At 41.5% G+C, this 16,686-nt stretch overlaps 1 protein-coding gene across 2 annotated transcripts; it reads left to right on the top strand.

The window, feature by feature from the left end:
• The first annotated feature begins 8,245 nt into the window (after positions 1 to 8,245).
• Positions 8,246 to 12,842, top strand: LOC147906172 (very-long-chain aldehyde decarbonylase GL1-10-like). 2 transcript variants are annotated; one of them, XM_087376840.1, is made up of 6 exons: positions 8,246 to 8,608; positions 8,719 to 9,041; positions 10,514 to 10,661; positions 11,787 to 11,820; positions 11,911 to 11,975; positions 12,174 to 12,842. In XM_087376840.1, exons 1-5 carry the CDS (start codon positions 8,300 to 8,302, stop codon positions 11,940 to 11,942), a joined length of 846 nt encoding a protein of 281 aa, XP_087232966.1. In that variant the 5' UTR covers positions 8,246 to 8,299; the 3' UTR covers positions 11,943 to 11,975; positions 12,174 to 12,842. The 2 variants fall into 2 exon arrangements, 1 of the variants encoding a protein (XP_087232966.1); XR_015541298.1 differs by having other exon boundaries at positions 11,787 to 11,975.
• Positions 12,843 to 16,686: the final 3,844 nt, after the last annotated feature.

The following is a 16,686-nucleotide window of genomic DNA, read 5'->3' on the forward strand; positions in this document are numbered from 1 at the left end:
TCATATACCAGAGAGGGTCCAGCACAGAGGTTGGATGAAATGGTGCACACTTTTGCCCGAGAGAGTTGCTACAGGTTGCACCTGAGTTTTGATGATTTCTCCCTCGTTATTGAACCAAATGACCTGAAAAATGGCTCAAAATCTTCGTCTTGAGGTCGCCCATCTACTCCTAAGAGGGCTCAGGCAATGGCAGAGTAGGCAAGGAGTATTGAGCAACAGAAGAAATTCATTGTTTGGAGAATGGCAGCCACCACAGACATTTTTTCTTCAATTGCTTGCAGGTGGAAGTTTGCCCATACTAGAGGAGTTTCTAGCTCAGAGGGTTTGGGCAATGGTCGTTTGTAGGTGGCGAACCAAGCTCTCAAAGATTTTGGGAAGAAAGAGGAAAATGGAGAAGAAGAAGATGAAGAAGAAGATGATGATGTGGCAGAAATGGGCTCAAGGGGGATCAAATGGCTCTGATACCATGTTGGAAGGTTGAAAGGAAAGCAAAGAGTGGACACAAACTCAGAATACTTGCTTATAGAATGAAGAAGAGTGAGGTCCTTAAGTAGGCACCTCATACATGCTCACTGACATCACTGATGACTTCAGAGCTCCACAATCATCTCCTCAATCTGCTCCTAGATTCTCTTAATCATCCTATGTGGCTCTTCCACCACCCAACTGTGCTTGTGGGCACCTAACTGTGCCTCTAGCACTCACACATAGAAACCAAGGTGTGCCTGAGGCATACACCTTGAGATATCCCAACACACGGATCACTTCTATCATCAAAGCATAGTTGACCAAGTGTTCCTATGCCCTTCTTTGCTCCTCTTATCTCTTGGATCAGCGGTGTTTGGATGGTTCCTCCTCAATGGTTGGAGGTTCTCTACCATCCAAAAGCTACTTTACCCACTTCGAGAATGGCCATTGCCATTGTGGTTCTACAGGCTCTTCTTCATCTTCTTTATCTTGAATCCTCCCAAGCACCATTGGGGGAGTTCGGTCTACTATTGGTGGTGGTACTAGATGGATATCCTGGTCCTGGTTGTCTAGGAAGGAAGCATCCTCCTCCAATTGATGTGGCTGTTCTGAGAAGACCACATCACAACTTACAATTACCTTCTTGGTAATAGGGTTATAGAGACGATAACCCTTTGCCTCTTTACTGTAGCCCAAGAAAATACACTTCCGGCTCTTTGGTTCCCATTTGGTCCTGGTAGCATCAGGGATGTGCACAAAACAGTCACATCCAAAAACTCTGAAATGTGCAGCTGAAGGTTTTTACCAGAAAAGGCTTGCAATGGAGTCATCCTGTTCACATCCTTCGTGTAGCTACGATTCAGGATGTAAACTGCAGTGATACATGCTTCAGCCCAGAAAGTCTTTGGCAAATCTTTCCCTTTCATCATACTCCATCCCATTTCGCAAATGACGTGCATCTTGCATTCTGCTACTCCATTTTGCTGTGATGTATGTGGTGGGGGTTTCTGCCTCTTGATTCCGTGACTTTTGTAGTAACTTTTGAATTCAGTTGATGTGAACTCTCCACCTCTATCTGATCTCAAATTCTTCACCTTCCTCCTCGTTTCTTTCTCGACCATTACATGCCATTCCTTGAACCTACTAAAAGCCTTGTCTTTAGTCTTCAGGAAGTATATCCATATCCTTCTACTATAATCGTCGATTAGTGTCATGAAGTAGTAGGAACCACCCAAAGTTTTCATCTCCATCTTTTCAGAGAGGTTCGTGTGAATGAGCTCTAGAGGAGCCTTTGCCCTGCTAACCTCTTTAGGAAAGGGATGCCGATGTTGCTTGCCCATCATGCAAGCTTCACATACATCGGGCAGATCTGAAATTTCTGGTAGGTCTGCAATCATTCCACTTTTATGCATCTCCTTCAAAGAACTAAGGTTTAGATGACCAAACCTCTCATGCCACAGCTTAGTGTTCTTCACATTAGCTCGAGCACTAAAAGCTAAGAGTTCTTAGATGTTGTTGCGCCGTGTATCTTTACCAATGACCTTCCCTTGAAGATCCATGATTTGTGCGCCATTCTTATCGAAGTGAACTTTGAGGTCCCGATCCATGATTGCAGAAATGGACAACAAGTTCCTCTTGATATCTGGCACATAAAGAACATCGGACAATTGTTTAACAACTCCATTTGACTTGAGAGCAATCGTACCTTTCCTTTTGCTGGACATTTTGCATCATTACCGATTGCTACCAGGATGTCATTCCCTACCGATTGTAGAGAGGTATACCAATCCTTCCAACTGGTCATGTGGCGCGATGCACCACTATCAATGATCCAAGGTTCATCTACAGGTACATGAACTGCCTCCGTGCAAATCTCCTTAATTGCTACAAACAGCTCTACTGGTACTGCCTGCACACTATTGCTGGACTCTTTCTTTACTCTGTTCTTCTCATCTGCAATCTTCTTTCGGCACTCATTCTGCTTGTGCCCTGCCTTGTTGCAATAGAAGCACTTGATCTTCTTCTTTCTCTTTTTATCATTAGAAGAAGATGGGTTACCAGAGTCCTCACCCTTACCTTTCTTTGATCTGGTCCAAAAAGCCGAATCTTCTCCAGTCCTCGTCTTTTGATGCATCTGCTCCTCCAGAAGCATCGCACTGAAATCCTCAAAGTTGAGGGGTGGATTTTTGTTTTGCATATTCAGCATCGTAACAAGACCGTCGTACTTTGGTGGGAGAATCCATATGCACCTCCGTGCTAGATTCTCGTTGGTGATGGTGATGCCAATCATAGTCATCTGATTGCGTAGATTCTTTACCCTGGTGATGAACTTTTGTGCCGCTTCAAACTCACAGATAGTTTCTCATTTGTGAGTTGAGTCTCCAGATTTTGAATCCACGTCTGATTCATGTCTCGTATCGATTTTTCAAGACTGTCCATGCCTCCTCCGCTGTATGTTGAATTAACGCCATGACGGAATCACTTACACTGCAAACAATAGAACACAGTGCATCTGCATTTCTTCTTGTCCACACGAGAATCTCATCCGCGGTTGGTACTATCTGTTGTCCTACATTGGTTGGATCCCAACCGGCCTCACGTCCACCCTAGTAGTAGTGTCCCAAAGCTCGTATGCGCTTAGGATGGTCTTCATCTTGAACTTCCAGAGTGGATAGTTAGAGTCGTCCAACTTTTCACTTTCACCAAACGGTGGGATTCGCACTCTTGTGGGCTAGGCCATCTCTCACAATCTGCTCGCAAATAGAAACACACTACCAAATCTTCTTGCTAGAGTCTAGGATCTGATACCATGTAAGAAAATATGTAAGAAAATAATACAATGTCTGTGCTCAACAGATAACATGATCTAGTACGCAAGAGAGAAAACCAGATAGTATGGAGAATCAAAAATTTGATTAGTGTAGAACTGATACAATAGATGGCGCTACCTCCCAGCCATGCACTCCTGTGAAAGAAGCTTCGATGGCGAGCTAGAAATAGTAGAGGATGGAGGCTGGATGCTAAGGAATCAGGGTTGCTATAGCTAGTGATAAAATGGGCTTCACAGGCTTGCTCTTATATAGCCACCAGTCGTAGTCAATTAGACCCAATATGGTGACCGCGACCCAGTCCGCCCAAAACAATCGACTGGGGATCGGCAAAATAGGCCACCGACCACACGATAGAACCGGTGTGTAAAATACAACAACTAACCCATGGTCTCCATTCGGCCCACAGCCATCTGGGATCATCTGGGACTCCAAACGGGCCCTGTAACCCGAGAGTGGGCTACCGTAGAAAAAGCTCTATCTACCCTTAGTGTGATCAGTCATGGGATGCCTTCCCACACTTGCATGTAGCCTAGTTGTCGGTGTGCCAACTCTATCTGAAGCCATCTAGCCATCAGGCCACACATGGCCCCCATCTGGTGTCCAAACCAGGACCTACCGGATAACCGAGCTACTCAAATGCCTTCTCCTCATATGGGGGGCTTACAAGTAGAGTTAGCTAGTTCCCGCATAGTTACACGAGAGTGGAGCATTGATATCTAACAAGGGCGAGGATGATTCAGATGATACAAACGTGCCAAAGGGTGATGGTATGATCTTCTATGACGTCACTCAAACAAGAGACATCTTGATGGATGCATGGGGAAAGGACATCATGGCCTTCATGCAATGTGTAATTGCTAACAACTACAAAGATTGCTTTATTCACTATAAAGACCAACCAGAAAAATTGGCTGATGAGACCCTCACTGTTGTTTGCTCTAGGTATCCCAATTTCCCCAATGTTTAGTTCACAGATAAATGGGCCAAGTCAAAGATTCTTATGATACTTGCCAATGAAAGATCTTCGCTTAAGAGGTAGGCACTAGCCGAGATTGCTAGGAGAGAGGGAGGTCAACCACCAAAGGGACAGCCCCACACTACTCACAAGCATGAGTGAAAGAAAGCAATGAAGGCAGCAAAGGCGAACCCCAGTCTGCAGCATGTGGATGCATGAAGGATCCAAATGGAGCAATATGGAAACGTGCATTTTGGAGCAGGGTGTGTTGAATCATGGGAGGCCCAATTTGTAAGTATCAATCTCAAATTATATTGTGTTTATGTGGTTTATTAGGAGGTTGTTTCTCCCTCTACAAATTGTGTCATCTTGCAGCTTGATATCGTGGGCAGGTATCCTACTCCTGTTGAGACAGCCTACCACGGCCACCATCGCAGAGGAGATACATGGATGCACTTCTATGATGATGGGTTGATTACTGAGGAGCAGTATATCCGGGCTACTGGAGCACCCCCCAGGTATTTAAAAGTAATTAAATCATGTCAATATTGTAAATAAAGATTTGATTTTTCATACATTGATACATGTTGTCCCTCGTTTATAGGGCCCTATAGTTGATCAGGAGGAAGAATATGAGGAAGAAGGGAGCGAACAAGGGAGCGAAGAAGGGAGCAAAGAAGGGAGCGAGGACGCGGAGAACTTAGATTAGTCGTAGAAGTAGTGCTAGCTACTCTTTTTTGTACTTGAAGCCATTGGTTTGGCTTCATGGGCCTCTCTTGTATATACACTCCTCTTATTTTTTGTACTTGAAGCCACAAGACATGGCTTGGCTTCGTGCTACATGTACATACAAGCATTTTTTGGGCTATGAATTAATATACACTCCTTTTATTTTTGGCTTTCAATTTCCTTGTGCAACATTCTATCAATGAATGCCTTGTGAACTAAATGTTTTAGAGTTGTAATGTTTTATTCGGAATTGTAATCGTCGACTATAGATGTGCTTGGAATCATGCTAATTAAAATGCGGTTGCCTATAAGAATTGAATTGCACAATGTGGAAATGGGATTCTTGTAACTACATAGCATACACAACATACATAGCATTCTGTTCGACCACACAAAATTTTGCTTTTATTTAAAAAAAAGATTATGTAGAGCATCTATAAGCATGTTTATGTGCACGTCTTTTTGGTTTTTTTAAATTTCCATAGAGTGTTTAAAAGCACCTCTATATGCACGTCTATCTATTATATAGATGTGGGTTTGTAGCTGCACAAATAAACATGCCTGTAAGTTTTTGTTTAGTTAAGAAAATGCATCTATGTGTGCATCTATGGGTGCTTTGTCTTGTTGTGATGTAGAGTGAGAAAGACGAGGCCCTGGGTCCTAAGAGAACCCCAAATGTAAAATGGTTGATGAATAAAGTTAACACTATTTTGAGTCAATCGCATATTGCAAAATTTTAAATTTTGTTTGGAAATTGTAGAGCTGCATGTGCATGTGCACCATGAGAGAGCAGAGGGGGGCGAGAAGGGAGGGGCAAAGAGCTAGTAGAGGGGGGGGGTGGAGGACAGGGATGGGGACGAAGAGCAGAGGGGGGGGAAGGGGGAGGGATGTATGTGTGGGGAGGGGGGGAAGAGAGAGAGAGAGAGATAGAAAAGAAAAGAGTAAGTGCAATTGTAAATAAGTCATTATGAGATATATGAGAAGAAATGTATTTATGCAAATAATTAAAAGCAAATATATTCATTGTGAAATGTATTTATTACAAATAATAAAAGGCAATGATTCATTTTGTGTGTGTGTGTGTGCATGCGTGTGTGCATGCACGTGCACATGCACATGGGTTTGTCTATGTAGATGCATGCATGCATGTGTCTATGTAGATGCATGCATGCATGTGTGTGTGTGTGTGTGTGTGTGTGTGTGTGTGTGTGTGTGTGTGAGGAAGAGAGAGAGAGAGGGAATCAACTTTTGAAACCTTTTGTTTGCATACCTTTTACATACAAAAGGGTTCCATTTAAGGAGGTTTTCACAAATTGAATAGGAAAAGATTCCCCCAGGAGATGAAGACAAGAATTTAGGAGAGGATGGTAGCTCATTTGAAAATAAAGTAGCTCAAGGCATGATAAGAGAAGGAAGAAGGTGCATATGAACAAACTTATGATTTAAAACAAGGAAAAGGATATGAAAATGAAGATATATGTGTTCATCGTCATTATTTGTCCCAACCTCTCCATCCAAAACAACAATCACCTCACAAAAGTAGATTGTTGTAGAAGAGCATGCACATGCAAATAATAATAGCAAAGATAGAATGACGATGAGAGCAATAATAAAATAGATGGCAGCTAGCATGAAAAGAATATAGAAAGATCTTGAATAATAGAAGGAGGGAGGTGCAGAGGAAGATGCTCATGACAAGAAACAAGGGAAAAGGCATGGATATAGGGACAGCGCATCCATTTCCTTTCCCTTTTCCAATGTTTCTAACCACACTAGTCACTATCTTGTAGAGAGATCTTGAATAATAGAAGGAAGAAGGTAATGGCCTCAACATATAGCTACCCGAGCATGGTGCATCTCACGTCTCTTGCATCATGTCATTATAGGTGGCTCATTAAGCGATGGACCTCATGACTCATGAGTGGAGGAGGAGAGATCCAAGTCTGTGGCCCAAGCCCAAACACCCCTTCATGGAAAGGAGAGGGCATCAATAACTAATTTGTAATGTAGGGATAAGGAGTTTTCTTTTAGACTATATCGAATCTCATGAGAAAAACCATCATAATAAAGGAATCTATTTTCCACCTCCTCTTCAATCAGGGTAGTATACCCCACCTCAACCTCTCTAGTTCATCTTTCCACTTGACAAGCTCTATAGGAAATAGCAAAAAGAGTAAGAAGAAATAACATAAAGTTTCAAGAGACAAGAGATGATGTATTCATCAGATAGCGGCCACCATGTGTGTGTAGGTACATGCGTGCGTGTGCGTCCATGCATGTGCATGCGTGCGTGTGTGCATGTGTGCATGCATGTGTGTGTGTGTGTGGAGAGAGAGAGAGAGAGAGAGAGAGAGAGAGAGAGAGAGAGAGAGAGAGAATTCAAGCTCACATAGATTGTGTACAAGGGTTGCTATTATGGCAAGTCTATTCATTAAAGTCAAGCCTTTTGGTGGAGAGTGACATGGCTATGTATTTGATAAGGGTACTCTAAGTTAACACAACAATTAGGAGGACTCAGGGAGGGGAATCTTGGATTTCATATGGCGGTCATGTGGCCATCTGTAAAATAAAATTTGAAAGTATATCCTATTAGGAAGAGAGAGAGAGAGAGAGAGAGAGAGAGAGAGAGAGGATCTCTTTGGGACATCTATGTGAGGAGCTCACATGGGCTTCAACGACAAATCCAAATCGATAGTCATAGCTGCTAGCTATGAGAGACTCTCTAAGAGAGGAATTGCATGAGGGACAGAGAGAACACCTCTCGTTAACCTCCTCTAAAGAGAGGCCTCAACCAAAAATCCAAATTTACAGCGACAATTGGTTAAATAAGCATTAATTCATGCATGCAAAGTGATGAGTGAGAAAATACAAGTGCAAAGGTAAAAGTTTTAAAGACTTTAAATGATTGAACAATGATATGAACTCTCATCTTGCATTGCTTCTCTCTCCCCAATGACTTGAAGTCTTATAGTCAGAGTCCTTTCCTTGTAAGATATTAAAGTTTTTTTCAAATACTTTCCTTTGGGATGTGAGAATAGGATCATCTTACCTCATAGAATTTTGTAAATGGAAATGAACCAATTAACCAATTATCATCTACCTTAAAGAATTTTGTAAATGGAAATGAACCGATTAACCAATTAACCAACGGGAAGGCGTTAGTAAAGGCAAGGCCCGTTGCATTTCGTTTTTGTGTGGGATGATGAGGGGGTGGAGAGGCACGAAGGGTGTATATATATATACTTGGAAGGTGGAAGCTCCATATTATTTATCATCGATATCTAAAGCCGCCTGATCGTTGCCTTGTGGTGGATCAATGTTGCCAGACGTCGGACACCCACTATCTCCCACGGAGACCCTGTGGCTCCGCTACACGGCCTCCATCCCAGATTCCTGCGTCTACCACCTTAACGTCATGTTCGTGTTCGCCGTCTTCAACCTTGCCCCCCTTCCCTCCCTCCTCCTCGACCTCAACGCGCCCACTTCTCCTGCTGCCCGACGCTATAAACTCCAGCCTGCAGCTAACAATACCCCTTCCTCCATTTTCCGCTGCTATAAGACTGTCATGCTCACCTTCTTCACGGTGGTTCTCCCCCTGCACCTTGTCTCCTACCCCTTCGCCAAGGTAAATTAACCGTTGCCTTGCTCCATGCTCAGCTCGTATCGTAGGATTGACTTCATTTCTCACAACCTTCATCTCAGAGGGTCCTGCTGTTTCGTTGTTCCTGCCTGCAGTTCGTGGGCATCCGTACTGGCTTGCCCTTGCCCTCCGCTTGGGAAATCCTCGCTCAGCTCACCGTCTACTTCTTGATTGAGGACTACGGACACTACTGGATCCACCGATGGCTTCACACCGAGTGGGGTTTTAAACACATTCACTACATGCACCACGAGTTCACGGCGCCTATTGGCTTTGCCGCCCCTTATGCCCACTGGGCGGAGGTCCTCTTGCTTGGAGTGCCTTCCTTTGTTGGCCCCTCCCTGGTGCCGGGGCACGTAATCACCGTCTGGCTCTGGTTTGCCCTTCGCCAGATGGAGGCCATCGAAATTCACTGCGGGTTAGTAATCTTTTCCCTTGCAAGTAAAAGTATATTGCCAAGCTTGCTACGTGTAAGGTAGCTTCACGTGCTTCCTCCATTGGAACTGTTCACGGCGTGATGGAGGAAGCACGTGAATGTACCTTACCTGTAGTAAGCTAGATTTTGCACCATTCTATATTGAGTGTGTGAGAGAGAGGGACCTAGATTTGCAGTTGTGCAATTGAGGAGTCGTCACCGTCTTCCATGCACAATTTCGTCTCCATCTGCTTTCCATGTGTTGTTTCCTTATAAAGTATGAAACAATGATATCCAAGAGCTATATCCAAGGCATTTTAATCTATCAATGATCATGCCACTTCAAGTTTCCTTAGCTTTCGGGCACGTTAAAAGATTCATGATCACTTCAAGTTTCCTTAGCTTTCGCGCACGTTTTAAAAGATTACTCATTAACGAAACTTGTTGCGTTAGCAACTAGTTTTGCCTTGCATGCAAATGACAAGTCATTCTCTTGGATCATGTCCTCCTCGTTTGAGGTGACTAAAACATCTTTGTTTATCCTCTATGCATAGAAATCTAGTAGAAATCTCTCTCTCTCTCTCTCTCTCTCTCTCTCTCTCTCTCTCTCTCTCTCTCTCTCTCTTTCTCTCCGTTCTAGATCGATATGCACACAGAATACTAGCTCTCCCTCCCTCACTCTCTTCCCACTTCTTGGAAGGATGTGAAAAGGAGAGGGGTGAGGGTTATAGGAGAAGGATAGTTGTGCCAAAGTTGATGGTAGTGAAGGGTAGGAGTAGTTTGGGATTAATGTGCCACACATCAAGAAAGGGAAGTCATGCCTCCCCCCATGTCATATAATTTTATGTGATTAATATCATACAAAGATATGAACTTTTAATCACCAGCATTTTTAACTAGAGTCCGATGTATGGAGATAATTAACGTCTTGTTTTTGCAGCTCATGAGTTTATAGAAAAGTTCCTTCACTATACACAAGAGAAGCATTTGGTTTATTTTTTGAATCTAGCCTGATGGATGTTTTTCTTTGCCGTATATGAAACTCCTTGGTTTCCCATACCGCACAAGGTTAATTCAAGTTTATGGAGGTTTTGAATGCCATGACTAGTTGGGGGCAAAAGCCAAAGGCTTCTCTCCCGACCCTTTGAAGAATGTGAGAAGGGAGGGGTGAGGGGTATGGGAGAGTGATAGTTGTGCCATAGATGATGCAGTTGAAGGGTAGGGGCAGTTTGAGATGGATATGCTACACATCAAGTAAGGGAATTCATGCCTTTCCCCATCTCATACTCTATATACTTGATGTCATACCAAGATATGATTTTTTTCGACCAAGGTCACAAATGTTATTAACTAGAAACCCATATGTGGGGCTAGTTTTTTTTTTTTTTTGAAGCTCATGCATAGAAAAGTCCTTTTAGTGCACCCAAGAAAGCATTTGCTTTGTATCTAACTTGTTGGATGTGTTTCTTTACTAGATATAAAATTCCTTGGTTACCCACAAGCTTGATTCCGTTTTATGGAGGTTCTGAATACCATGACTACCACCACCTTATTGGGGGCAAAAGCCAAAGCAATTTTTCATCAACTTTCACATATTGTGATTTTATATATGGAACGAACAAGGTACATAATTTCTCTACTTTATCTACATAATTCAAATGTCCAATATTTGTAGTTTTAGCGGTGCTTGTAGTATTGGGGAATATGGTTAATAAGCTTGCATCAAAAAATACAAATGAGAGAGAGAGAGAGAGAGAGAGAGAGATTTACTAAACAATTTTAAAAGACTATAATAGATAATTTAGCAATGATATTGCACTAGAAAGTGAAGTGTCAATGTAACTATGCATGAGAACTTGGAGCACTTGTTCTCTCTTTTAATCTTGAATAGTAGACACTCATCGCACACTCTTTAAAAAATACTTGACTAATCCTTGTACATAAAGAATTGATGTTGAGAGGAAGAGTCATACTGGGTTAAATTGCATGTTCCTCATAAGGTCACAAGCTTTCACAAGACCAATGCATTAGACCAACTTGGGCTATGGACATTCTTTCAGAAGGTCTCACTCTTTCACAATTTCAATGAACCTATTGTCTCATGCTTTTCCTTTTTTTTTTAAAGGTGATATACTTGGTTTTTATTGATTGATATGGTTGGTTGGAGAGACCAAGAGGAGACCAACAAAAGAATTTCCCTTCTTACCTTCATCTTATATCAAATGTGAAGGTGCCATAAAGATTATAAATTGAGAAAATCTCAATTGTAATAGTTTTCAACATGATGGTTGAGAAACTTGGATGCATCTGCATAAGAGATGGGAGAATTTATTAATGTGTGCAATAGGTTGTATAATTGGTAAACTTGAGGTCTAAATGAAGAATGTGTTAGGAAGTACCTGGATTGAAGAAGCTACTAGCATAGTATTCTAATGTTTATTGGTGATCCTTCAACAAAACAATTAGGATGCTAGAGAAGAAGCAATAGTCACTATATCATATGCATTCAAGGTGTATTCGAGTGATAAATTTAAATATACTTAACTTGTGACTTTTAAGGATTTATAACTATTTATTTTTGCTTAAATGTGAATCAAAAAGATTTTTCTACTTAACTTATCACATGATTACCTTCACTGAATTTTGAGTGAACTAAGTGAAGTATTAGTTCAAGCACAAAGAGAGAGAAAGAGAGAGAGAGAGAGAGAGAGAGAGAGAGATGCTTATTCCATTACTTTTGGCATGTAGGGCTACTATTACAGCAAAAGGCATCACATCCTAGGTACTTCAGCAAAACTTCACCAAACACGCATATTTCATATCCATAGTGGCATTCATACTTAGTTCTTACATTGTGGGTTGCCTTGTACAGATAAACAAAGGAATCCTATTAAAGCTCATTGAGAATAGCTATGACCAAAATGCACCACTCGCTATGTAAGTGTAACCATGTTCTCAGGAATGTTTTCAAATATGTAATTTTTTTTTAAAGATAAGCATTTACAATATCACACTTTGCATGCAAGTATCACCATAACTTTCTCTATGAGTGATAAAATCTTAAGGTATTATTTTTAGTAAAGAAATAGTAAGAAATTAAGGGTCTAACATGAAGTTGCAATTGTGAGGATCTAGGATTCTACCTCTTGAAGCTTTTGCCTTGTGGAGAGATCCAAGATTACTTGTTGCTTCGTTGGGAGGCAAAGATTTGTCACTAATGGGAGGGCTAGCACACTAGCATTTTCTATCATTTTAGAAGCATATGAAGGGGTGAAAATCATCCAAGCATAAGTGGTTGATTTATTTAAGGTTTTGTACAAAAGGTATTTTAGATAAACAAATAAGTTACTATCCTTTATTTACATTTTCCATAATGTTGAACCAATTATTGTTTATTTTTCTACCTTAGAAGAATTAGTCAAGGCCTTCCAAATAAGGGTTAATTGTTGAAAGAAAATAATCAAAGGCACTCAAAAAATTCATAGTATTTATTGTATTTTCTTTCAGATGCTACCAACACCAACTTGTTTTATGGAAATGACTTACTTCTCCAAGTTTTGATCTCCCATTATCCACTAGTAGAAAAGTAGGCAAAAGGATCGGTCTTAACTACATTGGTTAGCAAAGGCACCATTTTGATATCTGAACTTTTTTGTGGATCTTATAAGGATCATACAGTAGCTTACATAGGACCTGATGCCTTGGAGCTAGATAGGCCCAAGCAAATTATAAAGAGAAAGAATAGAGCCTGGAGTGCAAGGATGAAAAGGGTTGGCCCTCCCTTCAAAAGGTGAGATGTATATATTAAGACCAAAGTTGACTTTTTTTCTTCACTCAAGTTATTGTGTTGCACTCTTAGAATACTTTCTCTCTATGAGTTGATAGGGATTCTCTTGTTTTCTTATTCTTTCTTTGTGATTGTTGCTCCCTCTTCTTATGTTCCCTGTCTCTTCCCTTCTCCCCACTCCCTCCCCATCTCTTCATGTGAGTTTTTTTTTGTGTTTGTTGTTGTTTAAATCTTAATAGAAGTTAGCCTAGAGGATGGTTAAGGTGTTTATGCAAGCAAGTCCCTAGAAAAACCCTTTGAAATGATGCTTTTGGGTGAATTTTGAGCTCTTGGGAAGTCCAAAAGTGTCACATCATATAAAAGTTTCCATTTTTGCCCCCGAATGTGTTTTGTGATATTGTTTATTTTTTTTGGCTTTCAACAGGTAGAATAGGTATCATAGGACTCCTAGAAGCTCACAAACCTCCGAGGGGTCACCAAGACATATATAAGATAACACGTGCAATCAAGGGACCAGGTTTAATATTTTTATTGGCTTACAAAAAATATACATACATAAGGGGTTTTTTAATTCCAAAAGTAAAAATTTCCATACATGATGGATACTTTAATCATAAAAACTTTACAAAAGAGGTGTATGTAGGCTATAAAAATTTGTAGGTGGGGGTTTTCTTTAATACAACTTGATCACACATGCTAGATGGAGTTTTTACATAGTTCCCCCCTTGGGCACAACCTTGCATAGAAACTCAAAATCATCACAAGAATCATCAAAATCTCGTTGACAAAATGTGTGTGGGGAAGGCATTGCAATAATTTTAATGCGGTACCACATTGCAATAGGGTTAACACGGTGAGATGTTGCAATACTTCATCTAATCCTGACACTGGCAAACAACTGGCATTTAATGCTATTAGCCACCTACCCACATTGCACTAGTAAAGTCAACTCCAGCATTGCAATATGATTAACACAGTGCCCAAAACATTAGATGACGTAGTGCACGAGGAGATGATTACAATGCAATGCATGGTGGGATGAAGTTAACATGGCGCATTGGAGTTAGCCATAACATTACGCACATGGAGATAGTCTTAATGCAGTATACATGAGTGGACATCACAATATCAACATCACGGCACCATTGTTTTATTCATAGTGCAACGATCATTCAAGGTTTCCTACAAAGGCCCTTGTGTGATCATTTGGACTGACCAATTGGCACACCTACATGCCCCTAAGGTCTAGTCGGGTGCTTGCATGATGTGAAATTGAATTGGTGGATAGCTCTTCTAAAAACATCTTATCCTGCCAAGTTCCCACCTTAGCATCAGCTCCATCAAAAATCATGATCTATCAATCCTTACATGGGTCAACCCAAGCTAATATCTCAAGCTCAGAGGATTCCACGAGCTTCGAATGAGAAATGGGTGAGGGCCCAAATCTCAGGACCTCCAGGGCTTCCAATTCCAGTTTGGGCCAATGTGACTCCCCCACACCTTCCACCATAACCTCACAGCTCAAGGAACCTATTACCAACATGATGGGCAAGTTTGGGTGGTCTGACCTCGACATGGTAAACCCATTTGCAAGGCAAACTAGAGTGCTAGAGGAGCCACATGGCCCTCCAACATTGATGGTACCATGTAAGTTGTGCAAAGTATTCCAATTCTCACTTTATCGTGGTGAATCCTATAGAACAAGATGTGCATTTCTATGAGGGAGAACCCTCCTTCGGTGGATCCCGCAAAATCCTATGGCACCAATGAGTAAGTAGTTTGATCCTAGTGGGGACACATTACCACAAACGATTGCTTCCTGCCCCCCACTATACCCAACCTGGAGAATTGAATCAGGTTGCGCTCCTTACCCCATAGCTGCACCCCACATACTAATGCCCAATACAATTTTTCCTATGCCTAGGCCATCACCCATGTATCCAATAAGACCAAACTCACCTTAAATTCCAATCTCAAAGCCTAGTGGGTCAGGATTTACCAATCCCACTTTTGTATAGCCAACAACCTTCTATAATCCACCTCTACTGCCATATAGGACAGTTCCCTTCTCATTAGAAAATCCTAGACTTGCATCACAAATGGTGCTTACTAATGAATCCATGAGGATCCTATTGCAAGAACTAGGAAGGGGGCCATGCCACCAACCTACTTTGGAAGGGATGACAACTCTTGGAGGAGTAAACTAGCCACCAACTCCAAACCCATCACTAAATTCCTAGGAGGAGACGTCATGTCCCATGTGGAAAGATTTGAGCATATATGTGAAATGCTTGCAGACATTGGTGATCTGGACAAGGTCAATTCCTTTGTACAAAGCCTTGATGGCAATGCATGTTAGTGGTATAAGGATATGAATCTTAAGGAAAAAGATCATTTCATAGCGGGGTTGGCCCCATCGGTCCCAAATGGATCCCTATTAATCAATTGGATGAAGTTAAGTAGGAGACTAAGTCTTTTCGTGACTATATTTCCTAGACTAAGCACATAAACTCACATTGCAAGCCACATGAAAGTATGAGCGATGCACAATTTTTTCCAGGCTTCCTTATAAAGCTATGGGACTCCAAGCTCTATGACCATCTCTTTACCATGAATCCTATGTTGTTTGAGTTGTGTAGCAAGATTGGTATACAATTAGGGAAAAACATGAAGGAGAAAGACCAAGGAGATAAGAAACAAGTAGTTTCATCAAAAGTGTCCCAAACCATGAAAATTGCTAGTGCTGGTGAAGCCAAGGAGAAACTCTTCCTGCCAAGGGCGTAAACATAGAAGAGTTGGCTACCAAATTTTTGAATAAGTTAATCCAAAAAATCAAGGAGGATTGATGAAGTAATGCCCTAGAAGTCCTCACCTATTCCCATGATGAGACAATGTGTGGTGTTGCATCTACATGGGCAATCATTCCACCAATCAGTGCCTATGCCTTAGGGCTAGGTCGGCACTCTACTATGCCCATTGCAACCGATGGGGAAATCATGAGACCTCCTAGCACCACTACCATACGGTCATTCCCTAGACAATGTACCAAAAAAGGCCACCCCTGACCTTGCTTGCACCACCTAATTCATGTAATCAATGAAAATTGACCATCCAACAAGCCCCTCCTACCAATCGAGGGCAATATTGGGCTCAAAACCTTTCCTTACCTCCACCAATGTTGGGTCCTCAACCACCACCACCCTAGATCACCCCTATGAATCAAGTGATAATCGAGGAGCCACCTAGTGATTGGGAAGGGCCAAACCACACTCTCTCTGTGAGTGATTATTCTCAATACAAAAGCCCCCTACATCACTCTAGCCATATAAGTCACTATATTATGCAAGATGAATAGTATATCCAAGGCTATAAAATGGCCCCCATCCCTCAAAAGGGCAAAGATATGAATGCATTTACTTGTAGACCACCAATACAATGATATACACATCGAGGTCCCCATCGAGCTAGTGAGTTTCCATATAAGATGCCAGTGATGTAAATCTCCCAATGATTGACGTCCTCAAGAATCAAAATGTGAAATACCTAAAAGGATGACCAACCCCTACTTGTGGCAAAAACCACCAATCTGAGTGCACCATTGTGCTCTTCCTGGGTGTGGATCATCTCTACAGAGATTGTTTGATGTGTAGGACCCCTAGAATGACCGCAAGACCATCATTAATTTGCTGAGTATAATCAAATAAATGATAAGAACTAGGGCCCAAGACATACCTTTTAGCAAATATCTCTGCAAACAAGCCAAGAGAGACAAAGGCAATACATTAAGCCCAAGGATACAAACCATATGGGTGTAGTTAAGGTAGAAACATGATCTGATAGAGTAATCATTCAAAGTGGGTA

The sequence above is a fragment of the Dipteris shenzhenensis genome, chromosome 1 (assembly GCF_047967505.1).
Source record: "Dipteris shenzhenensis isolate YYH24624 ecotype China chromosome 1, Dip_SZ_1.0, whole genome shotgun sequence".
NCBI classification, from domain to species: Eukaryota; Viridiplantae; Streptophyta; class Polypodiopsida; order Gleicheniales; family Dipteridaceae; genus Dipteris; species Dipteris shenzhenensis.